This window comes from Balearica regulorum, chromosome 10, assembly GCF_011004875.1.
Source record: "Balearica regulorum gibbericeps isolate bBalReg1 chromosome 10, bBalReg1.pri, whole genome shotgun sequence".
NCBI classification, from domain to species: domain Eukaryota; kingdom Metazoa; phylum Chordata; class Aves; order Gruiformes; family Gruidae; genus Balearica; species Balearica regulorum.
The window spans coordinates 4,163,594-4,176,213 of record NC_046193.1 but is presented as its reverse complement, the minus strand read 5'-3'; the positions used below and the strand labels follow the sequence as shown (position 1 = coordinate 4,176,213).

The 12,620-nt window shown below is 36.1% G+C and overlaps 1 protein-coding gene across 2 annotated transcripts in view; it reads right to left on the bottom strand.

The window, feature by feature from the left end:
• CENPP (centromere protein P) overlaps window positions 1-12,122 on the bottom strand; it is a 149,828-nt gene extending 137,706 nt beyond the window's left edge. Inside the window, exons 1-5 of one of the 2 annotated variants that reach the window (XM_075762798.1) lie at window positions 11,503-12,122; window positions 9,403-9,554; window positions 8,403-8,545; window positions 7,961-8,049; window positions 4,926-5,014 (exon numbers count right to left, since the gene is read on the bottom strand). In XM_075762798.1, the coding sequence (XP_075618913.1) occupies window positions 4,926-5,014; window positions 7,961-8,049; window positions 8,403-8,545; window positions 9,403-9,536 (455 nt within the window). In that variant the 5' untranslated portion in view covers window positions 9,537-9,554; window positions 11,503-12,122. The remainder of the gene's footprint in view (window positions 1-4,925; window positions 5,015-7,960; window positions 8,050-8,402; window positions 8,546-9,402; window positions 9,555-11,502) is intronic. The other variant, XM_075762797.1, reaches the window with a different exon arrangement.
• Window positions 12,123-12,620: the final 498 nt, after the last annotated feature.

The window sequence follows — 12,620 nt, the reverse complement described above, 5'->3', positions numbered from 1 at the left end:
ACCTGCCTTAGAACAATTAGGATTAGAAACACTGGAATTAAGAGATCTATTCACTTAAGGTAGGTGCCATCACAGAAGTAGAGAGTTTGTAGAAATCAGGAACTGAACAGACTTTACCCTCTATTGTTAACAACACAGTGATGGCAACCATTAAACCATATATACATCTTCTCAGCTCTAATCAAAAAAGGAAATAGACAGTCCCTCCACTGTTACAAGCAATAATTGTATTAAAGACAGATTAGAGAAAATAGGTGGGGAGCTAGTTTGAGGCGGAGGGAAGAAGAGTTTGTCTTGGAGTGGTTTCTTTTTAAGAAAAACACAACAGAAAAAAAAAATACATATTCTTCAAATTGCTAGTAATGTGAGGATCAAGATAGAGAAAGGAAAGGAGACAATGTAAGATGACATAAACTGTCAAATAACCAACCATCCATCCAGTATTGTCAGGGGGAGGGAGGAAAAACACTTATAAAGGATATGCAGTTTTTACTAAAGAAACATAGCAAGAATGCAAAGAACGCAAAATTCCACAAAAGCTAAGTGTCAGAATACCTGAAGCAACATGATTCTTTAATCACCTTTAATCAAAAGGGTAAACAGCTTCACGTCATTATTGATATGAAGCCACAGCCACATGAAACAGACTATTAGCCGTTGTCAAAACATACCTGCAAGCGCTGCTTTGAAAATACAAAGATTTATTTCAATTACTAATAGAGGACTTTACAAGTTTACAAAACCTGAGGGAAATACCTAATTTACACTTGGGAATATTTCAGAAAGCTATAGAAGATCTAAATTCTACATGTAAATTTGACTTTTAACATCCTTTCTATTTGAGATTAGATATACTTTTTGGATTTTCAGAACAGCTGAGAGCAGAAACTTGAAGCCACTAACAGATTGGTTGCAACAGCCTATTACCAAGTCACTTGAGCCATTCAAGGGAGAACTGTGCCTCAGATCCAGCTCTATTTAATATAGAGAGACAGCAACCCCTAACATGTTACACAAACATAAACTGGAAAAAATACATGAAGTTCATTCAGATATTGAAAACGTAAAAGAAAAGCCAAATAAATTTTATCCTAGCCTGGAAAGAACAGCATCATTAAAGGAAGTTACCACAGTAGTCACAGCTGCCAACAAAATTAGGCCAAGATGAAAAAAAATGCTGGCAGCACAGGCAAAATTGAGTCCCTGGAAGGACACAGACATACTGGTTTACAATAGCTGACTAGGTCTGTGTTCTGGACAGCTTTTTTAACCACAACTCATAATTGTACATATAAAAATCTACACATAATATAGCAAAAATTGAGACTTAGTAATGAGTGCCCACATCTCGACGTCTAGCGAACATAATTCTACACATACTGCAATATGCTTTTTAAATCTACATACATGGAAGAGGGCAACACAAATCTTTGTTACAAAACTACATACTTAAAATTCTTTTTAAAAAACTTGGCAATTTTGACCAGTATCCACTTTCATGCAATTTAAAAGACTATGACAAAGTTTGTTTTAGCGTTATGTCTTCAGTTTATTTCTTTTCTCCTCTCAGATTCATCTTTAGGCAATATAGCAGATGAAAATTTTTGAGACTATAACACCAAGCAGAGAGAGATAGTTTTGGCTACAAGTTCAAAGAACCAGTTTCAAATGTAAAAGTTAGTCTACCAATTATATCTGAGTATATGCTTCTCTCATGTACAGATATAGCATTGGCTAAGTTTCACATAGAAAACTGGATTCAGTGTTTAGAAAGGGGAAAAATCTGTGTCAGCATGAACCGACATATGTAATATACATGCTTTTCTTGTATTGGCAAGGGACAAAAAGACTGCATAAGGGCACCATTTCAGTTAACTGTCTCATAGCACTTAAACTACCCAGAAACAATAACTCCTAATTAGGCTAAGTTGGCTTCAGCATTTGGAATTAGGCTAACTACAACAAACACTAAAATACCAAGAAAATGTGATATAAAATAACAAGGTACTAAGAGAATGCATGTTGAAATTTAAGCCTTTTTTTTTTCTTTTGAAAGAATTTAGCATTACAAAATGTCACTGGATTAAAAAAAAAAATAAAATAGTCCACTAGGAGCAGAAAACACCCATCTCCAAAGCCAACATCCATGTAACAGAGAAGTCATCCAAAACCAGCAAAAAACATATTCGGGCAGAGAGTAACTATGTATCAGGTTAAAATCACATGCCCTTCATCCAAACACCCTTTCACTTTTACAAAATAACATCATCAAAACACAAAAGTATGTAAGAACTTAACCAGTGTAAGAGTATTTAAGGCTCTTTTAATACTCTCCTTTAGTTATTTTAAGAGAGGAAATCTATTTCAACTCACTGCAGTATGCAAGACTTCTTGCATTAGCATATAAAACCAAAGAATGACACAGCTGTGGGAAGAATTCATGCTTCCCCTCATTTCCAAGATACATTAAAAACTGCATGGGCGAGGTAACACTGACATTTCATAAATCCTTCACTGACTTATAAATTCTAATTAGTTAGCAAAAAGTTGGAGCAATTTTCAAACTCATCAAAACCCCCTCCTATTTAGGTAATCTATGCAATAGTTAACTAACCCAACAATTAATGAGATATCAAACAAAAAAAAGAAGGAAAAAAGAAGACTGGCAACAAGATTTTTCATAGATTATTCTGGTCCTCAACACTAATAAAGTATGACATAAGTGATAACTGGTACAAAGAGGATTCAAGTAAAACTCAAAAATAGAAGACTAAATATTGTGATTTTATTTGCAAACATATTTTATTGCCACAACATATTTAAGGAATAGTACACATCTTCTAAAAATAAATATTATATATTGCAGCAGTACCTGGTTAAAAATCAACTGCTGAATTTTGCTTCTTTTAAAAACATGTTGCTCAAGTGTTCTAGCATTCCTCTGTTTTCTTCCAAAGCAGGATGGACTTGGGAATTACAACTGAAAGCCAAGTTTTTAACTCCGGTCCTATTAAAGACCCTTTTCTGTCAAGCATTATGAAAAATGAAGCCAAAAAAATTAGAAAGTTGAGGAGGAAAAAATCCAGGCCAGTAGAGAAAACAGAACGGAGCTAGACAATGGATTTGGCAAGACTGAGCCAAGGAGGCAAAAGAAGGAAACAGAAACTGGTAGGGAGGCTGAAAAGAACGAACAATACAAAAGGAGACCAGATTTAGCTGGTCAAGAATGGAGGGAAAGGGAGGGAGGAGGCAGAAATCAAGACTCTAAGAGCAGATGGTGGACTGAAGAATAAAGGGCTAGTTGGGCAAAGCCTGAATCTGGACATGAAGAGAGGCGTAGGACTTACAGTAAGAAACAAGAACTAGCTTCACAAGGTCATTGAGAAAACAAGCCATAAAGGAGATCACAATCAGATTAAGTCAATCTAGCAGTGGGTTGCTGTCAAAACAGACATTGTCAACACCAGCCCCACTCTGGCCACATATTTACTGCCTTAGATCAGCACCACACACTGTGACGTTGCAGGGCAGTCAAATAGAAAAATGGAATTTGAAGGGGTTGCGGTTCTACCCCCCAAAAAAAGAAATTAAAAAAACCTACTTTTTCAACCAAATGACTATGTTGATCCTATTTGCCACATGGCTTCAAGAGTATATATACTGACACAAGGACAACAGATGGTACATGCAAATAGAGGCTATGGAGAGAGAACCGCTTGCTTTATTGACAGCAAAGCCTAATTCATCTTATATTATTCATGAAAACTTATGTTTACTTATGAATACTGGCGTAATGTGGAAAAGGACCAGGGTAGGGAAGAGACAGGGACAAGACAACAGTGCTCAAGCCAGAATGAAGTAAAGTCTGCCACTACTTCAACACATTCCTTTCCAGTGTAACTACTAAGTTCCAAGACACTTCTGCTGTCAGAAATACCCATGAGAAAACTAAATCCTGCTTCTTGAGAGCAGTCAACAACTATTCTTAGTTCTACCAGTAGCATTAGTAGATTTGTATGGAAATTCCAAAGCTTCTAAATGAAAAATTCAGCTCTTGGTAGAGACTAATGAAGCCTGAGGTAGAATAGACCTTTCTTTTTACCCACCCATTTGCCTTCCCTCTCCCTCATCAAGCCTAAAAATAATATAAAACAAAAGAAATCACTTAAAGAACAGGATTAAGATTAAGTCAACTACCCAGTAATAATTAATAGATTTGTTCTCAGAATAGTTTGCTAGCAGATTTCATAGTGGAATACCACAGACAAATAGTCTGATCATTATTCACCCTGTGTACCACAAGAAGTTGACATCCTCCAGAAAATAATGAAAAAGTAGCATTCAGTCATATGCTTAAGGTTTAATATGTACATTTTCTTAAGCTGTTGCACACTATTCCAGGTTTTTAAACTATATTCTATTGTTTTTAAAATATCAGTGAAAGAAATCCTGATATAAAGAAGAGCAATGGAACAGTGAGCAGAGAATTAGAAACAGGCAAGTACTGGAGAGGAGTTCTGGATGTACACTTTAGCCATTACTCACCCCCATTGCACATCTGCAACTCGCACACATTTGAGTAACAGTTAATGCGTTGTTTACATAAATTAAAATGCAATAGCTGAGATTGTTTAGTTCAGAGAAAGCTATAACAACGTAATTTCAAACAGTAAAACACATTATAATCCAAAAAATGTTTCTGTTTAACTTGAGTTCATCATGGTCCTTTCAGGCCTTAAAAAATTATGTGCATTTCATCATCTCTCCAGAAGGATACAGATAAGGGATCAGAAGCGTTTAGGTTGGGCTAACAGTACATTTACCAAACAAAGAAACTGACTGCCAGCAACTCACATGAAAACTCAGTATAGCATTTAGTGTCAGATATCGCATACAATAACTTCCCTTAAAATACTCCACCTTACCTTGACACAAACTTGCTCATATCTGAATCTTCTCCAGATTCCATTATAATGCTGAGATCAGTAATAACAGCAGACACACTCTCTTTGTTCTAGATTGGAGAAGTAACAACACAGTATTTTAGAAATTTCTCTAGCAAGGAGGAAAAAATGTATCTATTTGCATATAAAAGACAAAAATATGTGCAAATGCTGCCAAGTACTATAATCCTTAAAATAGCATTTTTTTAAACTATAGCTTATATGTGTGGACATTTTCTTTCATTTCAGCAGTATCAGTATTATCCATATAACAAGGCTTTTAGAATAATACCTGAACTAGTCAGCATAGGGAATACATATGTATAAAGGAAGACTTACGAGAGGTTCACCTACTCCCTGTCACATTACTTCCACTTTTTTAAGATTCTTCTAATTTTTCAACACAACTCCTAGCTGCCACACATACCAGAAAACTCAAATATAAGGCTTCATCTGAGAACCATAATAATGCTGCCCTAAGTTTAAAAAAAAATCCTGTTAGTTTTCCTGTCATTTTTTTATTTTACAACATACAGTTTTGCCTCAAATTCTTGCCCCTTTTTACAACAATAACTATTACTCAGGGATATGCGCATGATAACAAAAAAAAATATTTCCAGATTAAAATATCTAACAACCTATTAAAAAAATGAGAAAATAAGTTCATCTAGTAGAAATGAAGCCACAAGAGAATTTATTTCTTTTTTCTACACATTCTTGAACATACTAGAGTAATAGGTTAGATAACAGTGAATCAAAAAAGCTTAAAATCATGGCTTGGAGACTATAGCAAATGCTGTATAAGTGCATGGAGTTGTAGAGAAGCTGCTAGAAGTCACAAGCTAACACACTACCTTCTAAAGAAACCAGTTTTCCAATAAGTAGGTTACATATGCTAAGATGCCGTCTCAGGGTCAAATAAAAAGATTTAAAAAGAAAGCTCTCAAGAAGGCGGCAACACTTATTTGAATGATTGTTTTCTCAAGAGATTTAGATTTGTTATGGCAGATTTCAAGCTAATTGTACACATCCTCTCCTGATATTTAAGGACAGCAAGAGGGCAAAATAAATGAACAGTGCTTTTGCATTAACCTGTTTTCTTCTTTCACATTTTGATCTTTGCAAGCATCCACCTGTGCGCAGTGGTGAACAGATGGAAGCTTCCTTGCTTGCACTCAAAGCTGGCAAAACACTAGTCAGATTGGTAATATAAACTACATGCTAGTCCGATGCTGTGCCAAAACTAAAGAACTAGCTGAGATGCAGAACGTCAGGCAGTGAGTGACCAATACTACAGTACTATAGACAATCTCAACCCTTCAAAGCTAGTCAGAATGAACTCAGATCTGCCTATCCTTCCTGGTTATGCTACAACAACTAAAATACATTAACATTTAATGTATTAATTAAATGTATTAATTGTTAATTAATTAACAAAATCTTTAATAACATTCAAGTTTATATACAAACACAAAAACCAAGTAAAGGAACAGAAATTAGCCTGTGTTTGAAACAGTAAGTGTACTTCTTGACTTTAGTATGTAACACAAAAAATAAAAAGCAAAACTGTATATTATGGCACAATTAAAAACTGTACTTTTCATTGGTGTCTGCTCAACTAATGTACCATTTTCCACAACATGTTCACAACCTACACCATAAAAATGCATAAAATATTGGCAATTCAAAATTCATTAACTTAAGGTAAATTGATACATCATTTGCATTGCATATTAAATTGCAAGTTACAGGTGCCATGTACTTTTATTTAAAAAATTAATGCAAAAAATTAACTTAAAATTCTATTTTTTCAGCTGAAGTGTTTTTTTTTTTTAAATACGTACACTTGGTACTCTATATATCTCTCTAAACAGTGTATTTCATCAGCGTTCAAGTACAAGTTACAGGCATTACGCAGACATGTGCTGCCATCTAGTGGTGTAATAGATTTAAGCATCACCAATGCAGCTTTGAATAAGCAACATGCAGTTAGTTACTTATCTGAGCTTCATTGACACTAAAAGATGTCATTCTGCAGAAGCATACAGGTGAGAGAAAGACCATTAATCTAACCAAGTCGCACGACTGATGCTGGCTATTCTCCATGCTCAAAGCTAAATGCTGTTTTATACAAGGAAATGGCAAAATGGTATCACTAGGACCACAGATCTCAAGCCATGCATGGACTTAGGAGGTTGCAAAATAACCTCACATTCAGCTGAACTCCTGCAGTTTCAAATTATGCAATCCACATGTCACTATCTAAATACTCATTTCCTAAATTCATAATATCACTGTTCTTAAGATTAGGAAGGACATCATTATGTAGCAAGGCAGTTTTTTAATACTATCACGTTCAATCACATTCAGTTTAAAAAATACCTTTTAATGCTGAGCTGAAAATCAAGGGGTTTTGAGACGGAAATTTCCTCATGTCAAAAATATTATTACAGATTGGGGTAGCAGCTGTTTTCCACTGCTTATCACTTTGAATTCTGTGCTAAGAATAGATTCTTATGAAAGAGCTTCCTTGCAAAAAAATCCGTAATCATTAGCGTAACTTCTGCACAGTCCCATGATGTAATGGCTAGTCACATTAGCCAAGTGAATAGAAATACAACCAAAGTGAAAAAATCACAATTGTTCAAGTTTGTAGTGTTTTAGTTTTTCCTCAGTTCCCTCAAGAGAAGTAAGGTTCAGAATTTTCCAGTCTCCAGAACAAGACATCTGACTACAGGAGAACATGATAAGAATTTTGTGACTGAGTGTTGAACCTGACCTTTGCTTGGATGCGCATGGAATTCAAAAGTTGCATCCAGCAGTTATAAAGTGAACCACTAAGGTTTTGATTAAGGAGACTCAGGCAACCAAAATGACAAAACACCTGTTGAAGGTTTCGCTGGAAAAGGAAGTATTGACATTTGTCCACTTGAACTTTTGTTCATTTGATTGTTTTTTTTGGTGGTGGCTTTTGGTTTGGTTTTTTTTTTTTTTTTTAAACATACATTGATCCTTACCTGCATTTCAAGAAGCTGGAATTCCAATTGAAAAGACAGGGAGTGGCAATTCCCTGATAATCTGTGCTTTTGCGCTGTTCTGTTTCTAGCTGTTATAAAATAAAGTTAAAAAAATACTTGATTATAATTCTATTCAATAATGATTGTGTTTTTTCCATTAGTCATATTTAAAGTACCCACTGATACCATCCATCATATAAATAAAAGTCAAGTTACACATGTTCAAAACAAAAAACAACCTCACAGTGGTCTTTCACTCTCCCACTATGAATACCATGTTTACTCAGAAACTATTTTGTCAATAAAGAAAATTCTATTGTATTTCAAAGTAATTGTATTTCTGCTAACATTTAAAGTAGAATTACAACATGGATTTGCAAACGTAATGAACTGAAACAATATGCACAGTATTAGCACCAGTAAAGGGCACAAAAATGCTTACTTTTTTCCACTGTTTTCTTGAAATGACTTGTGAACTGAATACCAGTAAATTTCGTTAAAAATGAGAGATCTGCTTCTAGACTTTCAAGTTCAGCTTTCAGGTATGATGGAGATTCTCCCTGAAATTCTCTCTGGAATGATTTTCTAGAATTATAAATAAATAAATAAATAAATAAAAAGGGCAAAAGACCCAGACATAAGAAAAGTTTTGTCACATCAGTACAGCAATACCATTAAGTAAAAAGCGTTTGTAATGTGATCGGATGATTTTCAGACCAAGATCAGTTTTCAGTGAGTCACATTTCAGTTGGATCATATTACTAGGAACAGTAAACTATTCTAACTTACATCAATACTTTATGTTCACTGCCGGGCAGACACAGTCTTTATTATAAGTCTTGAGATGTAAGCATCCATTTTGAGGAATATACAACAAAAATGAGCTGTGATGCCTTTACTCACAGAAATGATTTATTTTATTTACAGAGTGTACATTTACTATAGAATATCAGTTAAATAATGTAAATAAAAAGCCCTAATGCGGCACTTCTTTAGCATATAACTAGTCACACCTGTACATGTCCCCAGTCCCCATCTTATTTTTCCCTTTGCCTTTTTTTTTTTTTTTAAGTAAACATGCACTGAGATGTTCCACAGCACATAATGGAAAACATGGCCTTTGCAGTCAACAACTTTGCAGGGCCCACACAATAACGTACCTGATATCATGCTCTGACCACTACAATTGCCATTGTAAAAAAAAAAAGGGAAGAAAAAAAAAAAGACAAACAAAACAAAATTATCAAAAACCATGAAGTACCAACAGAAACCAGTAAAATTATCAACTATATTATTTGTAATCTTTTACTATAACCCCACGTCCTAAACAAAATCAGCACTGTAAAATAACAAAAAGAAAGCCTCAACACAGAGGCAAAAGCTTATCCTACACAATTTTGACAAAGAAACACTATTAATCCAACATGTGAAAAAAGGCATACATTGACATTACTATTTCCTCGTCAGAAAAAAAAGTGGATTCGTGTTGGTTATCTTCATACTTTTCAGCCAATAATTTAATTTCTTCTTCCAGTGACTGGATTTCTTCATAAACTTGACAAATACTGTTGTCCATTTCTCAGAATCAATGTTACTAGATAAAACAAAAGAAGTATATTTCTTAGGCCAAATTTTTTTTTAAATTAATCCATTTCCAAAATAAATTATTTTTATCAAAGGAATTAAGAAATGTAAATATAACCTTAAGCATTTTTTTCTCATACTCCTCCACTTAAAATGAGGCAATTCAGTTATGTTTTATGACTTTTGAAAACTGAAGAATTAAAACATACAATTTTTAAATATTCCAGGTAGCTTTGACAAGTATAATAATTTATACCTTCGTGAAGAATTCTAGAGCATCAAACATTCTTGTTTGCTATGGAAGATTAAACTAACATATAAACCTTGATCCTCAGCAAACAAAATTGACAGGAATTCTGTCAGCAACTTGAGAATAGAATTAGGCCTGCAGTAAAACTCTGCTCTTAATACTACAGTATTTTGTCATCAATATAACTCCTACTTAAACCCTAGAAAGTCCTCTTAGAAAGACACTGGTCTGCAAGTAGACATTACAAGAGCAAGAAAGCCAGAATTACAAGAAAAGTGAAGGTAACAAAGCTTGCAAGGAAACATTATAACTCTGCTAAAAGCATCAGGAAGAGGAAAGATTCTACTTCCAGTGAATACAGGAAGCTACTAGATATCAGCAAGAATGCGACAAAGAACAAATTTCTAACTTTACCTAAAAGATTAAAGTTTTCTCAAAAAAAGCTAACAATTTTGAAAAAAAAAGTAGCTTTGCTGTATCAGCTCCTCAAAGACTTAATTCACTGAATCCAAATGTGCTTATTAAACCAAATTTGAGACACAGATCACTGCACAGCCTACAAATATAGCAGTTAAATCAGGAACCTAACATAGTCAAAGGCTTTATTTAAGTATCTTTTTAACTAATCATTAGTTCATCCAGGAGCATATCCAGATGGTTTAAATTTGCTATAATAGAAGAAGCTGTTCTGCAGATAAAAAGCAAGCCTAATCAGGTACAGAAACCGAATCCAGCTTTGACCAATTCACCTAACGAGCCACCTGATTAAATGAAGCACAACTGTTCTACTAACACAATAGCATAATCTGCTATTGTAACAACCATGTTTCATGAATAATTCAAAATAAGAAAACATCAATTTTAAGAAAAAAAAATCTGACATTCAACCTAGGCATGACACATTCAAAGGACTGTGGAAAATTTTATGCAGCTCAATACTGATGTATTAATACTTTCAACCAGGAAAAAAAAAATAATGTAGTTTTATGTGTGTTTTTAAACATTAAACAATTCCTACTGTATTTGCAAGATCTACACTAACATGGTTCAATAAGAAGGGATGAGGAGGAAATAGGATTTTGTTGGTTTATATCATAAGAAACAGCATCTGAATAACACATATAAAAACCCCAACATTCAAAATATGTTTTGCCTTAAAAACATATTTAGTGAATAAAGAAAGTATATGCAATTAAAGAATCACTGAGACTGTGCCTAGTCGTGACTTACTCTGAAATTTTAAAGCAGTCTTATGCAACTTATGACAACAAACAAGCTCAGTGAGGACAAGAAATAGAAGCTCTCCAACTTTTAATGCATCCTATAACTTTTTTTTTTTTTTAACTGGATACACTGAAGAAAGTTTTGGCCATAATAAAGAGTACATTGGGAAAATAAAAACATTACAATAGCCAGAACTTTACCCTAGGTTGTTTGCTGATTCCTCTTTTAAGAGTTGGCTCTTTCAAAAAGAGTAACGAACCCATGTATACAGCTTACAGCTACTTTAACTCAACTGATTTTACTAGGTTGCAGAAGATTCATCAAAGAGCACTATCTCCGGGAAATAATACCCGTATGTACTTTTAGTTAAATACAACATGACTTTAAAGAAAATCAATCCTTTCTTTCTCCTCACCCTAAGAGTACACACACACGCACATATATGTTTGTGCATTAACAGTAAACATTTCACATTTCTACATACCTGCCCGTATACAGTCCTTAGCATTTGCTTTTGTCGGAAGAGCGTTCAGCAGTCTGTGAGAAAACAGCCGGCACGGGTCTGCGTCTCGTTGCTTTGCTTTAAGCCTTCAAGTCTCACAAGGTAACGGCTGAGACACTCAGCGAGCCGGTGCTACCCTAGGCCGCCCTAAGACGTGGGCTGAGGCTCACAGGTGCCAGAGACTTCCCCAGCGGCACAAAGCACGCCCAAGGAGAGCAACCTGCCGCCCCATCCGCCCCCCGACGCAGACGCCTGAGAGGCCACCGCTGAGGAGAGAGACGACACCCGACCCCACCGCCGCGCGCACCCCTCGCGCCTTCGAACTGCGCGCCCAAGCGGCTCGCGGCAAGCCCGGGCGCTACCACAGCTGCTGCCCGAGCAGGGGGCGCCGTTCGCGCCTTCATTCCTCCCTCGCGAAACAACAGAAAAGCTTGAAGGGATTTCCCGAGGTCATTAGTCGAGATGAATTGAAAACGTGTAATTTTGTTAGCTTCTTCCTTATGCTTTTGCTTATAGCTTACACAAAATCCCCCTACTTTTCTTCCTGGTTAGTTACACCCAAACCTTCCGCGATCACAAGACCAACAACCCATGTGTTCCCCTCATAATTGCCCGACAAGAAACATAAACCCCACAGAAACGAGAAAACAATTAGAATCCAACGACCCGAGGAGGCGGAACCCTCTTTTTTCGGGTGAACTCTACGAAGGGATGTGAGGGGGAGGATAAATTGAGTCGCGCTACGAGGATCGCACATGGAGGCGGTGAGGGAGAGGGGTGGCGGTTCGCGGGCGGTCTCCCCTCGGTCTCCCCTCGGTCTCCCCTCGGTCTCCCCTCGGTCTCCCCTCGGTCTCCCCGGAGGAAGTAGTTAGGGTTGCGGGCGGCTCCTACTGCTTCTCTCTTCTTTAGAAAAATTATATTGCGAAGAGCCGTTTACGTTTACTGTCGTGCACCCAGTCGTGTGCATCAAGGTTTAAGAAAAACAAACCCGACAGCTTAATGCCGCTTCCTCACAGCGGTGCGGTGCTTGCTGGTGCTGGGCAGGAGCAGGAGGTGTAACCTAGGGCAAAGCAGGGGAGCGCTTGCCTCAAAAGGCTCTA